The sequence below is a fragment of the Nannospalax galili genome, unplaced genomic scaffold (assembly GCF_000622305.1).
Source record: "Nannospalax galili isolate Female #2095 unplaced genomic scaffold, S.galili_v1.0 scaffold46, whole genome shotgun sequence".
NCBI classification, from domain to species: Eukaryota; Metazoa; Chordata; class Mammalia; order Rodentia; family Spalacidae; genus Nannospalax; species Nannospalax galili.
The window spans coordinates 1,682,568-1,705,646 of record NW_008355790.1 but is presented as its reverse complement, the minus strand read 5'-3'; the positions used below and the strand labels follow the sequence as shown (position 1 = coordinate 1,705,646).

The 23,079-nt window shown below is 42.1% G+C and overlaps 1 protein-coding gene across 7 annotated transcripts in view; it reads left to right on the top strand.

The window, feature by feature from the left end:
* The window catches only part of Irf2 (interferon regulatory factor 2), a 100,594-nt gene that overhangs the window by 70,482 nt on the left and 7,033 nt on the right, over nt 1–23,079 (top strand). For all 7 annotated transcript variants that reach the window (XM_017803329.2, XM_017803327.2, XM_029556337.1 and 4 more), the window contains 2 exons: nt 6,682–6,799; nt 18,750–18,914. In XM_017803329.2, the coding sequence (XP_017658818.1) occupies nt 6,682–6,799; nt 18,750–18,914 (283 nt within the window). The remainder of the gene's footprint in view (nt 1–6,681; nt 6,800–18,749; nt 18,915–23,079) is intronic.

Below are 23,079 nucleotides of genomic sequence, written 5' to 3'. Positions count from 1 at the left end.
TGTAGCAGGAATGGAGACAAATGGGGAAGTTGTCAGAATTAAAATGAAGTCATGCTGGGCATAGTAGCACTTGCCTGTGATCCCAGCCCCTGGAAGCTGAAGCAGGCAGCCATAGGCTCCATGGTGGGACCCTGTCTCAGACCAACAATATGGAGTTGCTTGTGCTATCCCTTCCAACTAAAAGCCACGAGAGTATAAGAAATGGTTTTTATTACTGCTACCTGACATAAACTAAATGTGTTCTAACCTTGTTTCTTACTTGCACTCTGTTTATTAGTTTTGTTTCAGACATAGACGCATTCTGCTCAAGAATGAGGAGTTAAAACAGAAAGTGGGAAATTGTAACCAACCTGGAAGACATGAAGACATTCTAAGGAGACACTTGTGTCCCTCAATCTGACTATCAGATTATTGAAACAATTGAATTTCCCCAGGAATCTCATGGTGGGGGAGGCCCTGGCTCAGGAAACTTGTCCTCTAAAGAGATTTCACACAGTTCTAACAACTTCTTAGACCACTTTATGATACTGAACTTGGGGGTCACAGCCTGTGCACTAGGCCAGGTTCTGCTACTTATCCTCAATAAGCCAATTAAAAAAAGCCACATTGATAGTGGAAATCAGAAAAAGGAGATTTATTCCATGTGGCCACATTGGGAAGAAGGATAGTGAGATCCAGGTCTGTCTTCTGAGTCCTGAAGTGAAATTCAAACTTAGATAGAGGCCCAAGGAATACACATCTAAGCAATCCTGATCAAGGTGTGGTCCTGCCCACCATTGACCCATCACTGTCTGGGCGTTAGTCTCATCATGTCGCCAGATAGTCTTTGATAAGATGTTAAAACTGTGTGAAATCGCTTTATGAAACAATTTTCCCCTATGGCGGGGGCCTTTTTCTCCTGCCAGCATGAGGTTCTTGGGCAGCTTCCCCTTCTTTGTTTGGGTCCATTCTTTCAAGAGTCACAAGTGTCTCTTTAGAACATCTTCATTTTGGCCAGGTCAGTTACACCTTGACATTCTCTGGAAGTCTATGAGTGCATCGTATGTGCCCCAGAAGCCATGTTATTTAGCTAAACTCCTATGTGGAGCTTACGGGCTTCCTAAAGAAATGAGAAGAGAAACAGTAGTGAGCCGTCCTAGATTATACATCATCAGCGAATGTATATATGCATGTGCCTCAAAAATATCATGGAACAGATTGCTCTGTATGAATTCAGATAAGATCAAGAACAATAAGGATAAAAGTAGGTAGAACAGTAGGTGTTAACAATTTTTAGTTCCTCCAAATGATATTATTACCTTATTTAGTTCATCCTGTGGTGCTCAGATTTTCTTCCCTTTTACATATCAAGGAAGTGCAGACAGAGAGAGGCCAAATCATTTTATCAAGATGGCATTGCTTTAGGGAGTCACTGAACTCTAGGACCCATGCTGTTTCACCTCCCCCAATGCCTCAGCCTTTTGGAAGCCATAGGACCTGAACCAGGCTTTGGGGAGGGAGATGTGGCCAGGATAAAACAGTGCTCATTTTCCAGTGTTAGGAGCTTTGTGAATGAAGGCCTAGAGGTTAGAGTTGCTTGGTCTTCTCAAGATGAATCTGAAAACTGGCTTAATCTGAGCAGACTTTGTGTAAGGAAACAATGGGAAATAGAGATAGGCAGAGAGGGTGGATATGAATCAATGCTTCCTGCCTCCAGTTGTTTTTGAGATGAAATACATGTGTTTCTAGATCAAATCATGAGTGTTATGATGGAAATAGACTAGAGAGGGCCTAAACTCACTGTGAAGTCATTGGTCTGTTAGTTCTGAATGCAGGCCTGTAGGTAGAGGTAACAGAAAAGCAATTCTGTTCAGCAGAATTTTCTTACAGGGCAGTTGCCTGTAATAGAGACCTGAACAGGTTTAAAACACAGTGCATTCCCTGTTCAGAGACAGGCCAATGCCCACCCCTCAGGGTGGGGCTGTTACCGCAGCAGTCTCTTCATTGCTTGGGAGACTCGGGTTTTAAACTTAGATTACATGAAAACACGTACCACTTGAAAAACAGATAATGTCACAGCTGCCGTGGATGAAACAGGTTATGAGGCTTTAGTCTCTGGTTCTTGCCTTCCCCTTTCTGGTATGTTAAATTACTTCTGTGAATAATTATAGGAAATAAAGCTTAATTCCTTGGAGCAGAGTTTTGGAGTTCAGTGTGGTTGATGTAGATCATGGCAGTTGGAAGGGAGGGAGAGAATGACAGACTGCAGTACTGAACGTGGTCAAAGATGGCGGCTGTTGGGATGGAGAGGAGGGGCCATTTCTTCAGAGTATGGAGGGGGATATGGAGGATAAACTCAGTAGGTTGGAGAGGAGGATCCAGAGAGGGAATGGTGGGTGTGGAGCTTGTTTGTGGAGAAGAGGGTGAGTTTAGCTTTGAACTTCTTGCATGTGAAGTATCAGAGAGCCCTGGGAAGCAAGCACCAGGTAGCAGATTGGGTCTAATAGGTGCTGAGTCTTAGACTGCTAAGTGTCAGAGGTGCAAAGTTATGGTCATTTACTCCAGGACAACAATGGAGGCTTTGCAAACAGATGCCTTTTCTAAGACTGAAAAATTCTATGAAATGAAGGGGAAGAAGAGTGAGCCAAGGAGAAAAGCTAAAAGGGAAGCCTCAGCAAGATGGAAGGGATGAAGAATAAAGATGACCTTGCTCCAGGGAGGGGAGGGAAGGCCTAGGGCGGAGGTTGTGGCGGCTTTGTTCTCTCTGGTACTGTGACCACTGTGGAGTGGCATGTGTACCCTCTGAGGTTCAATTTCCTGGCCTGTCTTTATGAAGCTCGGCTGTCAGCCTGGGGGATCTAGAGATGCCCTTAGATTTGATGCCCTTAAATTGAATTTAAGAGAACATTTTGGGAGTGGGAAGTAAGTCAGGGTGGGAATGTTCCTCCAGCCTGTTTATTGGGCCTTGGGAGGAGAGAGTTAGACAAAGGGCTTTGGCACAGGTATGAGACACAGGGGACTCGGAGCAGAGGGGTGAGAAGTTCTGCTCACTAGACCCTCTGCTGCTTAGGTTCACCCCGAGCCCATCCACCAAGCCTAACGCTGAGACCAACCAAAGGGGAACTATAAGTGTGTAAAGAAGGCTGCCACTTTCCCTAGAATTCTGTTGACAGTTTTCTTTTGTTTAAAATCCTTTAGATGGGACTGGAAAGATAGCTCAGCAATTGAGAGCACTGGCTACTCTTGCAGAGGACCTGGGTTCACGTCCCAGCACCCACATGGTGGCTAACAGTAATCTATAACTCCAGTTCCAGAGGATCTGACACCTTCTTCTGACCTCTGAGGGTACTGTACAACACTCGCATGCAGGCAGTACACGCATACACATAAAATTTTAAAAAATAAAATAAAAAATTTAAAATCCATTAAACTATAGACCAGACTTTAGGTTCTGTAATTACAGAAAACATCTTTGGGCCTACACATTTACACATTTGGCAGGGTTAATGTACTGTGCAGGGATCTGGACCTGAGCATGATTTTGTTGTTTTTAGTTTTCTTTGAAATGAAGCAAAAACAACAACAACAACAAAACAAACAAACAAACAAAAACAAGAAAGCCACAGGCAACTTGGTTTGCAGGACAGCCATTCTCTAACATGAGAAGGGGAACAGAGAGGAGACTGGCTCAGGACCAGCTGAGGCAGGCTACCGTGTGGTAGAGTGAGATATAGTTGGGAATCGAGGCATCGGAGATAACAAGGCCAGGCCATCTGTGACCTGCACTGTCTGTGTGCATGTCTCATAGACAGCTGTCACCTCTTCTCTCAGTTTTGGATCCTTTGAACTAAAAAAAAAATTGTAGCTGGGTATTGTGGCACACACCTTTAATTCCAGCACTCAGGAGGCAGAGGCATATAGATCTTTGTGAGATCGAGGCCAACTGGTCTACATAGCAAGTTCCAGGCCAGCTGGGGCTGTAGGGAGACCCTGTCTCAAACAAACAAACAAACAAATAAGCAAACAAAAAAAAACAATTTTTGTGTCACATTGTGTGTGTGTGTGTGTGTGTGTGTGTGTGTGTGTGTGTGTGTGTACACATGCATATCATAGCCTGCTTGTAGAGGTCAGAAAACAACTTGTGGGAGTCTGTTCTCTCCTTCCATGATAGGAATCAAACTCAAGTCAGGCATGGCAGCAAGCACCCTTACCTGCTGAGCCATCTTGCTGGCCCAGTTTATGTTTTGATATCCCTGTTTCTAATCATTTCAAAACTTTTGACTGAGCTTTGGGAAGACTCTTCTCTCCTGGGTCCATTTGTTCCTCACCCTGGAAGGAGACCTGATCAGGGAGCTTAGCATCTTGTCCTTCTGGAGTGACAGTACCAATGAGAGTTTCCCTGGAGGAGTTTGAAATTGGCACAGTATAAAGTGGAGGGAGAAGGAGTAAGACACATTCCAAAGAGTCTCTCAATGGCCATTGGTTGAATGTCCGGACTCGAGCAGGACACCAGGTAGGCAGAGGGAGAAAAGCAGCGATCCAACCCATTCCATTTTATCTTCGTTGTAATGAGTGCAGGTACATGGGTTTATTAAGTAGTTAAACTCACTGCATAACCGAAGGCTCAGTTTAGTTCCTGCATCTCACCAGGCTAAAACTAGTATGATCTTGGGAAATAAGTTAGTGTGACTCATAACTTTCTCACATGCGAAGTGACAAAAGTATCTCTTGCGCTAATTAAGCTGTAGATCATGTGAAACACTTAGAGGTCATCAATTGCAAAGTCAGAATAATTTAGATTTTTGAATATATGCAAATCTGACTACTTTATTACTTTGATAAGAAATCTAGAAATAGAATGAATAAAAAAAGACAGGGACAGAAACTCAAGCATAAACAGTTCTTCCCATAATTTTGTCGGATACCTCTACTTGGTCCTTGAAAGGGAGTTGAGGACATGGAGGTGATATAATGGGATGTGGGGCGTGATTGGGGAGGGGAAGATGGAGGAGGGAGACAGAGGCTATTGAGGGAGTCATGGAGAAAGGAAGGTGCCATCTGAGGTGGGCACTCAGCACTGCTGGGTGATTCCAGCTGTAAAGAAAGGAGGTGCAGTCGTCCCTGCTCAGTGCGAGAGGATGAAGCTAAGGGAAAAGGACTTGAGAAAGGCCTTTGGATTGGGGAAAGCAGTTTTATTGGTGACCTTTGATGATAGTGTTATTTAATAATAAATGCTTTGTCTGTATTTATCTCCTTAACACTCTACCTCACCCCTGTGGCTTGGAACCCATTGCTGTCTTTAGCTTACAACAATCTACTGTGCCTTAAAGAGGGGGTTAAAGGGTTAAGTTCATTCTGCAAACTACTGAGAAGTGGAGGAGCCAGGCTTGGTCACTCCCTCTGTCCCTTACTCCCTCTGTCCCTGAAAGGACAGATCTACTTATTACTTATGAAAGAGGGGAAGGTACAAGATGCTGGGGAAGAAAGGGGTGAAAATTCTGCCCAGTGGTACTGCTCTGGCCCTTTCTGATGTTTGACCTCTAGTGCAGCTGGTAGATCTGGAAGCGAGGTTTTTGTCTTTGTTTTTTCCCTTAAGCTGACAGTCAGGCAATGCTTTTGAAGCCATGGTTATATGTGTGAGTTTGTGTGAAGCTTGTCCTTGTATAATATAAATTGAAAAGTGTATAAATAAATTGATAAGACCACCTAGCATGACTCAGGTTACCCACAACTTCTGACTTTGGAAAGAATAGTCTGGCCCACTCCCACAATCCTTTGCTTGCAGTCCTGTTTTCCTTTGAACCCTCTAGCCTCTTCTATTTTGGATTACTCAGGACTTGCCTATATGGCTTTGTCTGACTTATTACTCTTGTTGAAACAAGAGCAGTCTTACCTGGAGAGGTACTCTCATCAAAGTTCTGGGAGTCATGTATGGCTCGGGACTGACTTTCCTCGGTTGGTATTCTCAGAGAGAAGGGTTCAAGAGCACTTGAATGAAGAAGAGCAAAGATAAGAAAAGAATTTGTTCTCATTTCATCAGTATCAATGCATAGCCTCTGGGACTGGATGGATATTTAGACATAAGAAGGGCATTTATGTAAAGCTGTGGTGGTGGGGTTGCCTGTCTAGAGGTGAGCCTGTGGGAGGGAGGCTTCAGCTGAGGTTGTGGCCTAGGTTACTATCTGAACATTAGTGCAGTGTGCTCAAAGGCTATAATCCAGAACCAACAGTACTTGAGTATTTATCTACACCTTTCTTTGGTTCCTATTCTTGGGCTTGTCACTGAGATAGAAGTTGTCCTAAGAAGTGACTGTAAAAACAGGAGCATGCCTCCTCTCTTTGAGAGAATCCAGGAACTGGTCCTTTTGAGCACTCCCTCAGAAAAGAAAGACTTGGGATCTGTGCAGCACAGGACTTTATGAGGACAGTCTGCAGCTTCTCTTAGCCACAGAATTATCATTTGAAGCTGCAGGTATTTCCTAAAGGCAAGCCAGATGTGCTGGGACCATTTCCTTGAAGAAAAATTAAAGAAACCCACTAGTTAACTTTAATACCAGGCTATTTAAAGAGGAGGGGATGTAACTGGGATGTGGCATGATTAAGTAATCCCGACATTAAACAAATCCGACGGGGAGAATTTAAGCTAAGATAAAGGAGGGGAAAGGAAGTGTTCTCAATTCTTTTTTCTTTTCTTCTTCCTAGCAAGAACCAGTTGAGTCATCTTTGGGGCTTAGTAATGGAGTAAGTGATCTTTCTCCTGAGTATGCGGTCCTGACTTCAGCTATAAAAAATGAAGTGGATAGTACGGTGAACATCATAGGTAAACTGTTTTGACATCTTTGTTTTTTTTAATATTCATAAGCAGCTCTCCAAGGTTTAAAACTTGCAAAACAGTAATCCTGAAAGAGCATAGTCAGTAGGAGGAGGTCTTGGAATACCTTCAAATCCAAATTCCAGTCCCTGGATTTCAGGGCTCTGTGGAGCCAATAAAAGGATGCAGATGGGTCAGGCCCAAGAAGAGAACACCAGATAAAAGATAGTTCTTCCCCAGTGGCTAATGGTTAGCAGTTCTGAGTCTCCTACTGTTCTGTGACATAGATGCAAATGTAATTTATTTAATTTGGGAGCCAAGGAGAGGAAAGGCCATTCTTGTGAGTCCTCCTGGCTCTTCTTCCATGAACACTTGCCCCCAAGGTGGCACTCCCTTTACAGGCCAAGAAACTGAGGCACAGAAACATGTTGTCCAAAGACTGGCTGACTCACAAGACTTGTCAAGCACCTTCTACCTACCAGATTCAGTACTTTGGGCTGGAGGTAGCTAGGAAGCAAGTCAGGCCGTCTTCCTGTTTTCCGACAGAGTAAACAGACAAAGCCACAGGTAAGACTAGCACTCCCGTTGTAGTAAATGCTGCAGAGGAAGAAACAAAAGCTACAGAGGTTAACCTAGACCTGGATTTAGAGATTGGGTTTCTGGGAAGAGTGACATTCCCCTGTAGTGGCTATGTAAGGAGTAGTAGGTGGCACCTGGAGGTAGGTGTGATGCCAAGAGACCCTGGGTACAAATATATCTGGGGAATAGAAACCAGGATAGTATGGCTTAGTAGAGGGAGCATGGTGACAGCTATATGAAGTTCCCTCAGAGGGAGGCAGGAGGTATCATGGGGACATTGTAGGCTATCGGAAGAAGGTTGGATTTTATCCACGTTTTGGGGGTTGGTGTTTAACATTTGGGAAAAGGGAGCTGGGAAGATGGTTTAGCAGTTAAGAGCACTTGTTGCTCTTTCAGAGGGCTGAAGGTCCACCATCCATGTTGGGCAGCTTATAACTGCCTGTAACTCCAGCTTCAAGGAATCTGATACCCTCTGTTGGTCTCCAAGGGCACCTGAGTACACACACACACACACGAAAAAAAAAAAAATCTAAATATTTTTACATTGAAGTACAATGTAGACAGTAAGGTGCCCAAGAACAACCACTACCTCCTGCAGGGTTTAGGTAAGGGCTGACAAGCCATGAATTACATCCCAATAAAGCCTGTACTCCAGAGATCCCATGTAAAAGTATAGGTTTGGCCATGAACTTGGCATGACTACATGCAAAATCCAAACTGGGGCTTGAAGGCTCAGGAATAATTTTTGGTCTATGAAACTTTGCTCCAATCTGGGCTTCTAATGTTATTAAGAATCTGAGTGATCAGACAAAACTATAGATGTAAGCCTCTTAATGTGGGCCTCTTCCTTTCTGGATTCTTGATGGAACAGTAGCAGGAGGCCACAGGAAGCTGTATCCCTCAGTCCCCTTGAATTTGGAGATTTGCTCCTGCCTGAACCTTCCTTCCTTCCTCCTTCTGCTCCTGTGGGGATACCAGCCCCCTTCCTGGTTCTTCATTAACATTAGCTTTCTGAGCAGGCAATCCTGGGGAATGACTCTTGTAACCTTTTTAAAAAAAAAGAGGAAGATGATTTCCCAAACTCCAGGCAGTTTCTTAAGACTCAGCTTATTTTGGATGAATTGGATGCTCTGGAGTTCCCCTTCATTTATAGGTGAAGTCAGCCCCAAACAGTCTGCCAAATCAAAGCCAGAATTGTATCGAGGCCTTACAGTTGTTTTTAATGCTCTTAATTTACTTTTAATTGACAGGCGATAGTTGTGACTATATGTGGGATAGTGTGCTGTATCCGTCCATATACACATTGTCGGAAAATTAATTCATCAAGCTTAACAAAAGCACCTGCCACCTCACCAACTTTCTTTTTAGGGGTTAGGAATGTTTTTTTAAAAAGATATTTTTTTAAGCAATTTAGTTACTCTGGACAGCAGACAGTACAAAACACCTCTACAATTTATTCCTCAGCCCTTAATGTGCCCTTGAATCAACAGCCTTCTTCCCCCTTCCTCCCCCACTAGCCTCCAGCAATGACCTTATTCTCTCTGTTTCTATGCGTTTCTTTAGACTCGTGTGGCTGAAACCATGAAGTATCTGTTTTTGTGCCTGGCTTAATTCACTTAGCAACATGTCCTCCAGCTCTACCTCACTTAAAAAAAAATCATTTTTGTTGAGTCTTCAGCATGTTGGTTTTCTGTCCCTTTCTGTCAGGCTGGTCTTTGTCCTTTTGCATGGCCTGGTGCTACCTGGGGCTGATGTAAGGTTGAGTCAGTATTTCCTTTTGGGACAAAGACAATGGTCAGGACTGTTGAGACCATCACCTACTGGATTAATGATTCTATTCCTGGTGTTAATAATACAGTAATAATAAGTGGTGGCAAAGTGACTTTGAAGATATCTTTCTCATTAGTTGGTGGCCCTTATGAAAGTTTGTGATTTAAAATGAAGCAAATCCATCAAGTGTTTCAAGAGATGGGTAATCTGTGATGGTGTTCAGGGTAACATTATCTCAGACATTAAACCCACATAGAGTTTTTGGCTCCAGTCTCCCGTGTCACTATTGATTAGCTACCTTGATCTTTGAGACTTGTGGACAGAGACAAGAAATGCAGGGGTCTGGAGCCCATGGCCACAGTGGCTTTTGAAGTTGTCTCTCTGTCTCTTTACCTTGCAAAACATTTTATTTATAAATGATGCCATTTCTTGCTTCTAAACCCAGATTGTGTTTTATTTTTGTACTTGGGTCCCAACATGAAAGCTACAAGGTGTTTTCACCTTATTTTGATGAGCATACATTCATAAGATGAAAACTGGGAGCTGAAATGCATACTTAATATAATAGTATTTCAAATGTTGTCTGGAGGCTCTTTAACCAGGGAGTGGATTGAAAATCAATAAGTGAGTTCATTGGAGTCCAGCCACCAGTACATTTTTATTTGAATAGGGTTGGCTGTTTTCATAACCAAAATCAGGGTGTGTGTGAAACCTGGAATGGACTGTTACTTTGACAAAGAAACTCCTGCTTCCTTGCTAATGTTTCACTTTTGTTTTGGCCATGGGCCACAGTAGGAATACACACACATGCATGCACACACGCATGCACCCACACATACATACACATGCACAGTTGCCAGAGGCCTGTGCTCTGCTCCTACTTCCTTCCCCTTAAAAGCCGCAAATACCTTCAGGCAGCCAAAAGAGTGTGGTGTCCCTCTGCTGAAACATGTCTTCTAAGCTTCCTTCACTCCAAATGGTTAAATCACAGGTTTGGTACCCGGAGACTTAATCTCCATTTCACCTTTAAGGGGAGGGAGCTGGTACTGGGGAAACCCTCCTTATTTTTTATTTTCACTTTTCTGTAGCGTTGAATTTTCATTGGGTTTGTGATGGCTTCTGTGTTTAGGAAATGGAAGAAGCCAGCAGCACGTTAGTTGTTCTGACAGTGCCCCTCTGGCCTCCTGCCCAAGGTAGTACTTCTGCTGAGCTGTGTGGAAAGGAGCTGTGGACCAGGTCAGAAGCTTGCAGGTGTCCACAGTGCCTGACTTGCTGAGGCAGTATTTCACAGCCCCACTGTGTTTCTTGATAAAAGAGAACCCCACCCTTCAATAAAGCAAAGCTCACTGGAAACAAGGGCCACTGTTCATCACTCTGACGTTCATAAAGCAACCTGAACTGACTGGATACACAATAATTAGGAAGTGATGTATTTTGTCCTAATTTTAACAACCCGAAACACGATTTTGAGGACAGTCTTTTTTGGCAATCTCTTCCAATTTGGTTAACGTTATGTAAAGTGAAGTTTAAGTTTTGTTGTTTCTTCTTCCTCTCTCTTTCTTTCCTTCTTTTTTCTTCTTTCTTCTGTTCTTTCTCCTTCCTTCCCTTTCTCCCTCTCTCTCTTCCTCCCCCCTCCTTCTCCTCTTCCTCTTCTTTCTCTTTCTCCTTTTCCCTTTCTGTTTTTGAGTTTCTGGGGTGCTAATCCGGGACCTTATGGACAAGCACTCTAGCACTGAGCTACATCCTTAGCCATAAGTATCCTTTTTAGCTCAGCCTTGAAACCCAGGTTTCAACAGATGCAGAATTGGTTGTATGTTTTGCTTTTCTATGGCAGATTGCTACCCACACAAGTTAGATCACATAGGTGGAACAGTCTCCATGTACTAATTAGGAGCCCCAAGCAGTGAAGTTAGGCTGATGTTTTTCTAGCCTTATGAAATTTTTATGTACTTAAGAAGCCTGTCATCTTTCCATGAAGCTTTATGTTTCCCCTCCTCCTCTTGTTCCGTGCCACATCCACCTTGTTGATAATTAACTACCAGGTCCTCCCGTCCTTCCTCATTATGTTTCTCTGCGCCATCTTCTAGTTCTAATACTGTTTCTAGTCATACTCTGGCTTTCACTTGGACTTTGCTTCCATTCTGCCTCTTCCCATTCATTCCCCCAGGTGCATAGGGATTTGTTGAAAATGCCAGTCTTTGCCCACCATGGTCAGACCTGTTTTTGAACCTTCATTAGTCTGAATAATTTAAACTGCATGTGGCAAACTGCTGAGAAGGAGGTTGGTGTTGGCCTTCCAGACTGAGCAGCAGCTTCCCAGGGCTCCCAGTTCCACTGTTCAGTGAAGCTGCATTGTTCAGTTCCAGAGCATTGTGTCCGTGTCTCTTCTTCCAGATCATTGACCGCCCCCCCAGATGCTGCCTAACTCTGCTGAATTTTACTAGGAAACTTCCTTTGCTCTGCCTCGTGCACTTGATCCTGTGTGCTTGTGGATTGAAGGGTCCTCTCTGCACTGCTAAACTCCTGCTTCCTCCTGCACCTGTCTCAACCTGTTAAGGTGGGGATAGCCTACTGCCTGCGCAAGATAGGTCAGGCAGCTGGCTCATGCAAAGATTCAGCCCTGTCCGTGAAGTTTCTGACCCTATTATGATGCTCTCTCTCAACCTAGTGGTGACTATTATTTTATAAAAAATAAATCATCAAGGTACTAGAGAAATGTCTCAGTGGTTAAGAGTACTGGCTGCTCTTGTAGAGGATCCGGGTTCAGTTCCTAGCACCCACATGGTGGCTAACAACCATCTGTAACTCCAGTTCCAGAGGAACCAGATGCTCTCTTCTGACCTCCAAGGACATTGCATGACCTGGTTGCACTCACATACATGCAGGCAATACACTCATACACATAAAATAAAAAGAATAAAATATTTTAAAAAATTATCACTGTATTTGGTAAAGACAAGCACTATATTAAGTATTAAAGGACTTAGGTTCTAGACCTACTTTTGAAGTTTTTTTATTCATTGTGCAAATATGGACAAACCTCTTAACTTCTCTGAGACTCAGTTTACATATAAATTACAAAGTGTACATATATTATTTTTTTAAATGGAAATGTATAATACTATATAAAAATGGAAATAATACTGATACTGTTTACTGCATGGAGTTGTTGTGAGGATCAAATGAAATGTGTGGATCAACCATTCTCTGCTTAGAAGGTGGTAACAAAGGGCGATTATATGACCAAGATTAAATTAATGTGTATTTGAGTAGGAAAAGCAGCCTACACACTGTGTCGTCAGGACTAGGATTAGCAGCTTCAGTACTCAAACCCTCTAGGGATTCATTTCTCCCTGTGGTGTGATGCTGATTACCTGATTTTATATGCACAGCTAGTAAGTTCATTGCTTGGCTCTATAGCTACCTGATGACCTTGACAATTTACCTGACCTCTGAGTTTCAGCTTTTTAAACTGTAAACTGATAGGACCAAACCCCCTTCAAGTGCCTTTCTGTTTCTAAGTCTGAACTTTAAATCAAGCACTTTCTCTGAAGCCCAAGAGCACTCTGCTTTCTCAAATGGAGGCTTGCACTAGCCCAATTGTTAATAAAGTAAGAATGACCTTTTAAGCTACCAAACCGGTCCATCAGTAACTAGCTATGAATAATATTGTTGTAATTCTCAGCAACCAGATTCAGATAAAGTTACACTCTTGTGGGTAACTTTGCAAGATAGGTTGACCTTAATAAATTGGAGGAGCTCGATGGAGTTCTAGCTTAACCGTTTGAGAATTTCTGGCACCCAACAAAAAACTGTTGAAAAGAAATTTCACTCTTGGTTATGAGCCCAACTAGTCATTAAAGTGGAATTCAAAAAGTTTTGTCCTAAGATGCATTTCAAAAGCCAAGGAAGCTTAGTTTGAACTTTATTGGATCCTCTTATTTAGGAAGTCCATATCACAAATTTGGATTTTAAATTTGGGGTCAGGTACAGTTGACCTTGAACCCTTGGTCCTGCCACATGACAGCTAGCTGACCTTGGCTTGGTTATTTTGTTTTTTCTGATGCTGTTGCTTCATTCTGTCTAAAATGGGGGTCATAATTGTACCTTCCTTGTAGAATTCGGAGAATTGGAGAGTGTGCTCAGAAAGTTAGGTTTTGTTGTTATTACTTATCAGTCAGGTTACTTACTATCTAACATCCAGAAGAGTGCCATGGGGGGGCGGGGGGGAGTGAGAGAGAGAGAGAGAGAGAGAGAGAGAGAGAGAGAGCGCGAGAGAGAGACAAGAGGTCATATACGGATCCAGGCATTATAAGTATAGGATAGCCTCAGACAGGTGGAAGGCAAGGAGAGGAGAGTCAACTGAGGTTGTGCTGAGAGAGAGAGAGAGAGAGAGAGAGAGAGAGAGAGAGAGAGAGAGAGAGAGAGAGAGAGAGGTGACAGTATCTATATACATCCACAGAACATCTACAGGGTTTCCCTTGAGAGTTGAGACTTTTTCAAAGTGTGGATGGAGATGATTGCTCACTCCTCAAAACAGCACAGCTCTGTGAGGGGAGTGTGGCCTCAGAGATAATGTCATTATATAAACTGAATATCTAGGTCTTAATCCAGAAGACAAAGCCTGACCTTCCTGTCCTAGTAACTAGTATTCAGGATGCACTAAAAATTTAAGTTCAGGTATTTTTTATACATGTCTAGTGTATATTAAATGAAATAAAGAAAAAAATGGGTGCCTTTTGGGTATATAAATCTGGAAGTTTTTGAAGTGCTGGGGATCAGACCTAGGACCTTTCACATACTAAGCAGACGCTCTACTAACGAGTTACACTCCCAGCCCCACAATTCTATAAATTTTGGCAAAAAGCATTCAGTTGTATAACCAGCATCATATTCAAGATGGGATGTTTTCATCACCCCAAAAATCTTTTTTCCCCAATTCCCTGTAGCAGCAACATACTCAGCTATATTTTTTCCACTTTATTTAGGTTTAAAAGAACCCACTTGCTGGGAGTTTTGACATTTGCTAGAAAGCATTAATACTCATGTCCTGTATTTGCAAGTTGTTAAGAACTCCTCACAGACTTTGGCCTCAGTTGTGGAGCCTAAATCTCCTCATTTATTATTTGTTGAGGAGTTGCTATCTATGAGCACAGGCTATGATGGAATACAAAAAGTACTAATGCTAATTCTCACCTCTCAGGAGATAGTGTGTTGAGGAGATGCTATATATAAAAAAAAGTTAAATGAATATTTGTAGAGTTAACTAGCATCATGAGGTAGAAAATGAAGACATGCTACAAGGTCTTGTTAAGTTGTAGTTTGGGCTATATTCTAAGGACAGGGTATAAGAGGTACTCAACAGAAGGTCAGGTGTGTGTGATAAAGTGGTCAGGAAAGGCTCCAGAAACCAGGCCCACCTGAGTAGTGCCCATAGCTCTACCTCCCAGCCCTCTGGTACTGCCTTATTGAGGCCTTTGACTTTTTTTTTCCAACTGAAAAAACCCCTTTACTTCCCTACCTTGTATCACATGGTATCATATAGTTTCTCCCTTTGATCTCACCCCCTTCTTTGGCCTTTTCACTTTTTCATTGCCTTCTGCTTCCTTCTTAGATTGTTATTTGCTGGCCTGTTGCCCTCTAGCCTTCTTTCAAGCCTTGTCCTTGTCTCCATGGCTCCTCTCCTCCCTTCCCCCCAGTACTGGAGAATAGCATCTGTGCCAAGCAGGTGCTCCATCAGTCTGGTTGGTTGAATAGCTGAGCTGGGCATTGTGAGGAAAAGCAGTGAAAGAACCTCTGGGCAGAATAAAGGGACAGATGCAAAAGATACCTGAGCTGCTGCCATTGTTTATAGTCTTGGCCAGCCTGATGATGCTGTTAGGGGTGACAATCAAAGGAAAGGAATTTGGGAGCCCTGCAGTTAAAGTGGCTTTGATTTAAGTTATATTTATGTAAGACCCTAACCCAGTGCCCCTTCCACCTTACACATGTACATGGATGCACACATGCGCGCGCGCACACACACACACACACACACACACACACACCTTTGCTTAGTTTCTGTCTTCACTAATCTGCTTTGTTGGCCTGAGACAGAATAGGACTTTTTCCTGCCATTTTCTTTTTTTTTTTTTACTTGAGGGAACAGGCAGAAGAAACGAGTGAAGGCAAATGTCAGCACTCAGTCCGATTCTAGTGAACTCCATAATGGATGCCCTCACACTCAAATGGGATACGCCAAAGGATGAAATAAGAATTTGGGACTCTGCCTGCTATATGTAGTCTGTCTTCCTTTTCTTTAATTATATTGCTACCAGAAAAACCCGAACAGTATCCAGTTTCTCTTCCATTCTGTGTGCTGTGGCTTTGAACAGTCTTTTCTCTCATCCTAGGTCCCCTTTCCCAGACTCTTCTTATTAAAGATCTTTTGAATTCTCACCACCCTCTGAAAACTTTCCTGATTAGAAACCAAATAATAGCCTCATTGTCCCTATAAAGCAATTAAAATAGGAACTTATTTAAAAAATATGTCACCTCAGGGCTGGAGAGATGGCTTAGTGGTTAAGAGACTTGCTGCTCTTCTAGAGGACCCTAGTTCATGTCCCAGTAGCCATGTCAGGGAGCTCACAATCTCCTGTAACTACCAGCTCCAGTGGTCTGATGCCTTCCTTTGGCCTCTGTGGGCACCCACAAACATACGTCACATACACTTACACACACACACACACACACACACACACACAGAAATTTTAAAAAATCTCAAAAAAATCTATAGGGGGCCTGGAGAGATGGCTCAGTGGTTAAGAACACTGGTTGTTCTTGCAGAAGACCCAGGTTTGAATCCTAGCACCCACACAGCAGCTAACAACTGTCAGTAACACCAGTCTCAGGGGGAACTGACAGCCTCTTCTGACCTCTGAGGCCACTGCATGACACAGGTGCACTTACCTACATGTAGGCAATACATGCACACACATAAAATAAAAATAATAAAGTTTTTGAAAATCTATTGGGCTGGAGAGATGTGTCAGTGGTTAAGAGTGTGTGACTGCTCTTGTAGAGGACTTGAGTTTAGTTCCCAGCACCAATATTGAATGGTTCACAACTGCCTGGAACTTCAGCTCCTGGGGGCATCTGAAGCCTCTAGCCTCTGAGGGTACCTGTATTCATATGCACATACCCACACACAGGCACACATGCATACACACAATATAAAATAAGTCTTAAAATTTATTTTTTAAACTTAAGAAAGTCACCCAATGAGATGCTTTGATTGGCTAAAACAAGTGCCATCAATAGGAGACTCTCGAGACAGGCATGTGGCCTCTTCTAGCCTGACTTGAGCATTTTGCAGTTGCAGAAGAATGGGAAAAGGGAAGGAACAGAAACCTCTGCATAGAATCCACACTGATCATTTGGATAAGCCACTCTACTTCTCTGTGCCTGAGTGTCTTCATCTATATCAGGATAATGGTGATTTCCCTGACATTTTGATGGTTGAAATGTCAAAATAGCTTACATGTGTATGAATATAATGGTGATTATGGCTGCTAGGTGCTTCAAGAACCTTAGGAAAATGTGCTGATGCACTGTTATTTATTAACTGGAGCCAATTTTTAAGGACATTTAATCCAATCAGTTGCCAACAACTGTATGAAGCCAATTCTGTTTAAAATTAGGACATAGAAGCCGGGCGTGGTGGCACATGCCTTTAATTCCAGCACTTGGGAGGCAGTGGCAGGCGGATCCTTGTGAGACTGAGGCCAGCCTAGTCTGCACAGCAAGTTCCAGGCCAGCTGGGGCCACGGGAAACCCTGCCTCAAAAAACCAAAGCAAAACAAAACAAAAATAAATGAATGAATAAATAAATATAAAAAATAAAATCAGGACATGGTATCAAGGACATTCAGGTGAAAACAGTGGAATATCATTATTTATCTGGAAGAATAGTTCAGATAAAAGTGGCAACAACACAAAATGCTGGCAAGGATGCAGAGAAATCAGATCATTCTGACACCACTGAAGAAAATGTAAAATATGCAGCCACTCATTTTATAGAACACAATTTGGTGGTTTCTTGTAAAACTAAATGTGGAATTCCCATATGAACCAGTAATTTCACCACTGGGTGTTTATCTCAGAGAAATGGAAACACGTTTGTGGAAAACTTGAACACAAATGTTCACTGAAGGCTTATTTATAATAACTCAAAACCCAAATGTCCTTTAATGGATGGATAGTTAAATAGATGGGGTGCACCCATATAGTGGGCTATGTACCCCAACAGTAGAGATCCAACTATTGGTACACACAACGACTAGGTGGCTCTCCAGGGAATTCTGCTAAGTGAAAAAAAGTCCCAATGGGTTACTATATGTATCTGTTTCTATAATATCTTTGCAATGACAGAAATTATAGACATAAGTACTAGATGCTAGATGAATGGTTGCCAGGGGCTAGGGACAAGGAGGTAGGTGAGGGGGGAAGATATAGTTACAAATGTAGATAGGTACTTGTGGTAATGGAGTCAGTTTTTTGACTGTGATAGTTGGTACATAAAAATTTCTATGTGATAAATGTATATATATCCATGAATACATAGCAGGGTGTCCCAGGAAAATTGAGGGAATCTGAATAAGATGGTGGATTATCAACATCAATCTTGTGATTATGAGATTGGATTCCAGTTTCAGAAGGTATTACCTAGAGGAAACTAAGTAAAAGATACACAGGATCTTTTTGAAGTATTTCTTACAACAGTATAAATTTATTATTGTCTCCAAATAAAAGACTTAAAAAAATATTGAGGTAAGTTGGACGTGGTGGCACATACCTTTTAATCCCAGCACTTGGGAGACAGAGGCAGGTGGATCTCTGTGAGACTGAGGCCAGCCTGGTCTACATAGTGAGTTACAGGCCAGCTGGGGCTACAGGGAGACCCTGTCTCAGAGAGAGAGAGGGGGGAGGGAGAGGGAGAAAGAGAGAGAGAAAGGCAGTTTCAGAGCTAGTATATTTAGATTCATCTCAGTGTTCTGGGCAGTCAATGCTATTAATGTTTGTTAGAGTTGGGGAACTGACTAATCCATTGTTCTGGACACATTCAGATCAGGAAAAAGACCAAGAGCTTGAATAGAACTTACCCTTCAACTACAATGGATGGATTTTTGAGTCTTTTCTAAGGTTTGATAATGTCTCTCTGGGCCACAGAACCCAGAAAATAAGCACAGCACCTTCCTTCAAAGTAAGAACAGAGAATAAAGATAGATTTGGTTCAGAGCACTAGCATATTTGACTGGGGCCCAGGTCAAGATGCAGTCTGTGATCTTACTGTGACCAGGGTGAGTTTGAACCTCAGGACATTGCCTCCTGGATACACCATGAGCAGGCATGCTGGGGATACACCCAGGTCAATTCACTGCAGGTTGCTTCTCTGAGACATTAGCTCAGAACAGCTTTGTAACTTCAGCTTCGTGGCAGGTGATATGGAGCAGGAATCTGACCCCTGGTTGGTGCCCTACCTTGATTGAAGAAGGTTTTCTTTCTTGAGATTATGTGCTGTTATTGTGTAGTCTGTAGACTTTAATGCATGATGGTCTCTTGTCCCTTGAAGTTGTAGGACAGTCCCATCTGGACAGCAACATTGAAGATCAAGAGATTGTCACAAATCCGCCAGATATTTGCCAAGTTGTGGAAGTGACTACAGAGAGTGATGACCAGCCAGTCAGCATGAGTGAGCTCTACCCTCTGCAGATTTCTCCTGTGTCTTCCTATGCAGGTAAGGGGGCAGGAGAATGATTTGGAGACTGACTAGGGAACAGGCCAGTGTAGTCTATCATCACCGTTTCACATTGCCACAGAGAATCTCTGTATATTAGGAATTATTCTGCTGAAATGATTACTTGAATTTTTCTTCATCAACATCTTGGATACTTGTTCTGTTAAAAGACACAGTCATGACATTTATTTACTCAGTTGCCCATGACATTGTTCTTGGCAAGTTTCTTGGGGTAACTTCATCATCATAATAAATGTACAACAAATAATATAGTTACTGAGAACTAGCAAAGACCAAAAAACACTGGCATATAGTAAATGACTCAAATTCACCTCTAATTTGTTTGCATAAGTTAATAGAATTTGGGAACAGGGTGTTTTAATGGAATCTCAATTTTATTATGATAGATAGGACTTCAGAAATAATCACTTCTAGTTCCTCTGTCTTCAGAAGTGAAAGAACTTTCTCAAGTTACATGGCCAGCAAGTGTTTGAGGTCAAGACTTGAACCATGCCTTGAGCCACAGGTCATTGCTTGATCTGTTTTGGTCCAGTTCCAATTTATTTGCTACTTCCACCAATTTTTTTTCTTCCTGTTTAGTATAGCTTATAACTGGAACGTGCAATTGAACCCATTTCTCCTTCTCTAGGAAATTGACCCCATCATCGCAGGGATTAGTCTGGACAGAGTCACAGGATTAGAAACACTGAGAAAATGATGGGTCCTTTCTTCACCAACATTACATCATCTTACATTCCCTGCTTGACAATTTCCATTTAAGCTTTCGGAACTCATCACCATTAAGAAATCTAAATTCTGAGTCAGGGCTATTGCTTGCAAATATTAAAAATAAAAGGCAGAGGCCCAAGCATGGGAAACAATAGTCAGCTCTAGCAAATGAATCAGGATTCTCCCCAGGGCTCTTTGTGTCCTGCATAGGCCACCCAGTGACTACTCAGACTCACATGCCAATTAAGAGTTCATCTAGGCACCAGCTGTTTGTCAGTTATCAGCCACTAAGTTAACTTGTTCCCTAAATGCCAACTTTCTTTTCTAGTTTAGTTTTGTAATTGTGGTAAAATACATGTAACATAAATTTGCCATTTGTAAGTGTTTGGTTGAACGGCACTAAGTACATCCATGTTACTGTGCAACCATCACTGCCATCCATCTTCAGGATTCTTTCATCTTCCAAAACTGAAATGCTGTGCCCATTACACACAAATTCCTCTGCCCCAGTCTTGGCAATAACCAGTCTACTTTCTGTCTACTCAGAGTGCTCTTTTGAGTGGAATGTTGCAGTGTTTATCTTTTTGTGACTGACTTATTTTACTCAGCAAACATTCTAACCTGCTTTTGTATTAGGACTATTAAAAGAATGTGAGAACATTGCTTTCAGTCCCAGCACCAGCACAGGCAGGGGATCTCTGTGAATTCAAGGCCAGCCTGGTCTACATGGGGAGTTCTAGGCTACCCAGGGCTACATGGTGAGACCCTGTCTCAAAAAAACAGCAGCAAGAACAACAAACCCTTAGCTACAGGAAACCTGTAGTCTGTCAAACAGGATACGCTTGTCATCAGCCATTCACTTATCAGACATATTTGAACTCCTATGTGGGACAGTCTCTTTTTGGTCTTTGCCCATTCTCAATAACTATGTTATTTGTTTCATGCTTATTGTGCCCTGGGAATTATGCTAAATGTTTGTGATGACTTGCATTGATTTACTTGCTTAATCATTAGGGGAATCACTATTATTCTCCCCTCTTCAAGACCGAGGAATGTAAAGCTAATCTAAAGCTGTAGAGCAGTTTGTCCAGGGCTGAAAAGCTGGTAACAGATAGAATCCATTTGTAGCTGATGCCAGAGTCCTGTTCTTAGCCATCTTACCATAGTGCCGTGTGTAGCCTCAACCTGTGATCTCGTTCAATTTTCTAAGGACCAAAGGAGGTAAAGCAAAATATTTATGGCAGCATTTCCAGCCTAGATAGCAGAAGCATCGAGTATCTATTGAGCATTGTTTGCTTGCATTTGTAGAGCTAAGGTTGAATTTGTGGCTTTCTTCTATTGCGGCTGGTATATTAAACTTGGGCTGGGGCTTGAGGAGGGTGGAGGTCTAAAGTAGACTTATAGTTACCTGTTGAGCAAGAGACTTTTCAGAACTCTTCTTGGGGATTCTGGAAAGGCCTCTTGCTGCTCTGCCAGCAGTGGCATTTTGCCTTAGCAGAGGAATCCTAAGAACAGTTGATCTACACTGAGAAAAATGAAAATTTCATTACCCTTTCTGGGGCATTTTCATAGATTTCAAGGGAAGAATTTCAGTGCCAGGATGGAGGACAAGGAGGCATTGTTAGAGCCGAGCTTTTCAGCCTGGATTTTGGTTCTTTCCATTGTTTGCCTTGTTGGAATTCTCCAGAATCTTATAGAGAGAATTTTATTAGATGGAGCCAAAAATGTTCCCTTGTTCCTTTCCTAGACTTGCAGACTTGGAGAAGTGTGTCTGTTATTGACTACGGTGCATTCAAGTCTTCCAGTCAGGCACTTTATAGCATTCTGCAGTGCTCTGCACACACCTCTCTAATTTTATCTTCTTCAACAGAATAGGCTGTGCATGACAGAATTCCTTTGTTTGGGCTTTTTAACTGAATTTCAACCACTGTCTTTTACCTGTTCAGGAAACTACTATTTGGAGGTTGTTGAATATTTTTTTCCTCTAGTGATCATTGAAATATAATCTCAGAATTCTTACAAAACCGTATCTAGTTTTGCAATCTATCTTCTTCTGTACTGTTTTTAAATTATTTATTGAATTTTTGTGATTTTCATATAATTTGATGAGATTTACATTCCTTTCCCTGCCCACACCTCCCCTTACTGCCCCCCACCCAATTTAAGTACCATTTAACTGTCCTAGTGAGAAAGATTGAGACAGCTTGAGTGTAAGTATTTGCATTGGCTATTTTGAGACAATGTAATATAAAACAAAATATAATATTTTATTTTGATTTGTAAAATTTCATAGTAGGGAGAGATGTTTCAAAGCCCATTTTGAGGAAACACTAAGGGAGAGTCATTTTATTTGTGTGTTTGTATATTTTGCAGTGCTGAGATTCACACACTCAAGGCTTCAAGCATGGTAGAGCAAGCTCTCTATCACTGAACTATGTCCTCAGCCTTCAACGTATTTTTAAGTGGTTGTTTGCCTTGTCTGTGGTTCTAGGACCTGACTAAATTGTTGATGGTTTAGTAAAAGAAAATCATGATGGTATTTCAAGAGATAGAGAACAGGTTTTAGTAGGAGGCATAATACAAAGAATTAATTGGTTATAGTAGAGAGAGTGGAGGTTGTGCAGACACATAAGACGTCCTGTTCTTACAGAAACCATATGTATATTGTAGGTGGGGCAAAGGCACATTGGTTTTGAGACTAAGAAGACTCTGATTTGAACTGCTGAGTGTTCAGTTGCGTCTTCTAGTACAAATAATTGAGGAAATTATGTGGAAAGAAGTCAACGTCAATCTTATTTTGTTATATCAGAGCCTTCCAGGAAATATATCAGATGTCACATAACACTATAACGTGTACCATAAAATATACTATCCCTCTTCTTATAATGTTCTTGAGGTGGTTTGGCAATATGTATTCTCAGGCAGATGTTCAAAACTGGATGAAAGTGGAGTACGAACCTAAGATCAGCAGGATTCTAGAACCGCTGCTCTGGAAGAACTCTAGAAGTCATCTGAGCCAAGTCCAAATGACTGCCTTCTCTTACCCTAGCTGCTTTCAGGAAAACAGACCAGAGAGGTTGAATTAATTATTCATGTATCCGTGACTACTGGGCAAACAGTTCAGCTTATTCTGACCCTGCTTGCAAAGCAACTTTAGTAGTTTTTATTCCATTGTATTGGAAGTTACATTTTTAAAAAATCTGAGCTAATCTAAGAGGCAAATGACGAAATCCACATTGACATTTTGGCAGTCATGCTGCTCTGGAAGCAACAGCTGTAGTGAACTCATTTGTCGTGTAAGAAGTCACTTTGGAAATAGACATGGGCAAATAAAATCAAGAGAACAGGAATGGACACTTGGGGCCAACCATTCAGGAAAAGTCGTAAAAAACACCATTCATCTGAAAGGAAAGTTTGGGATCATCAGATGGGAGTC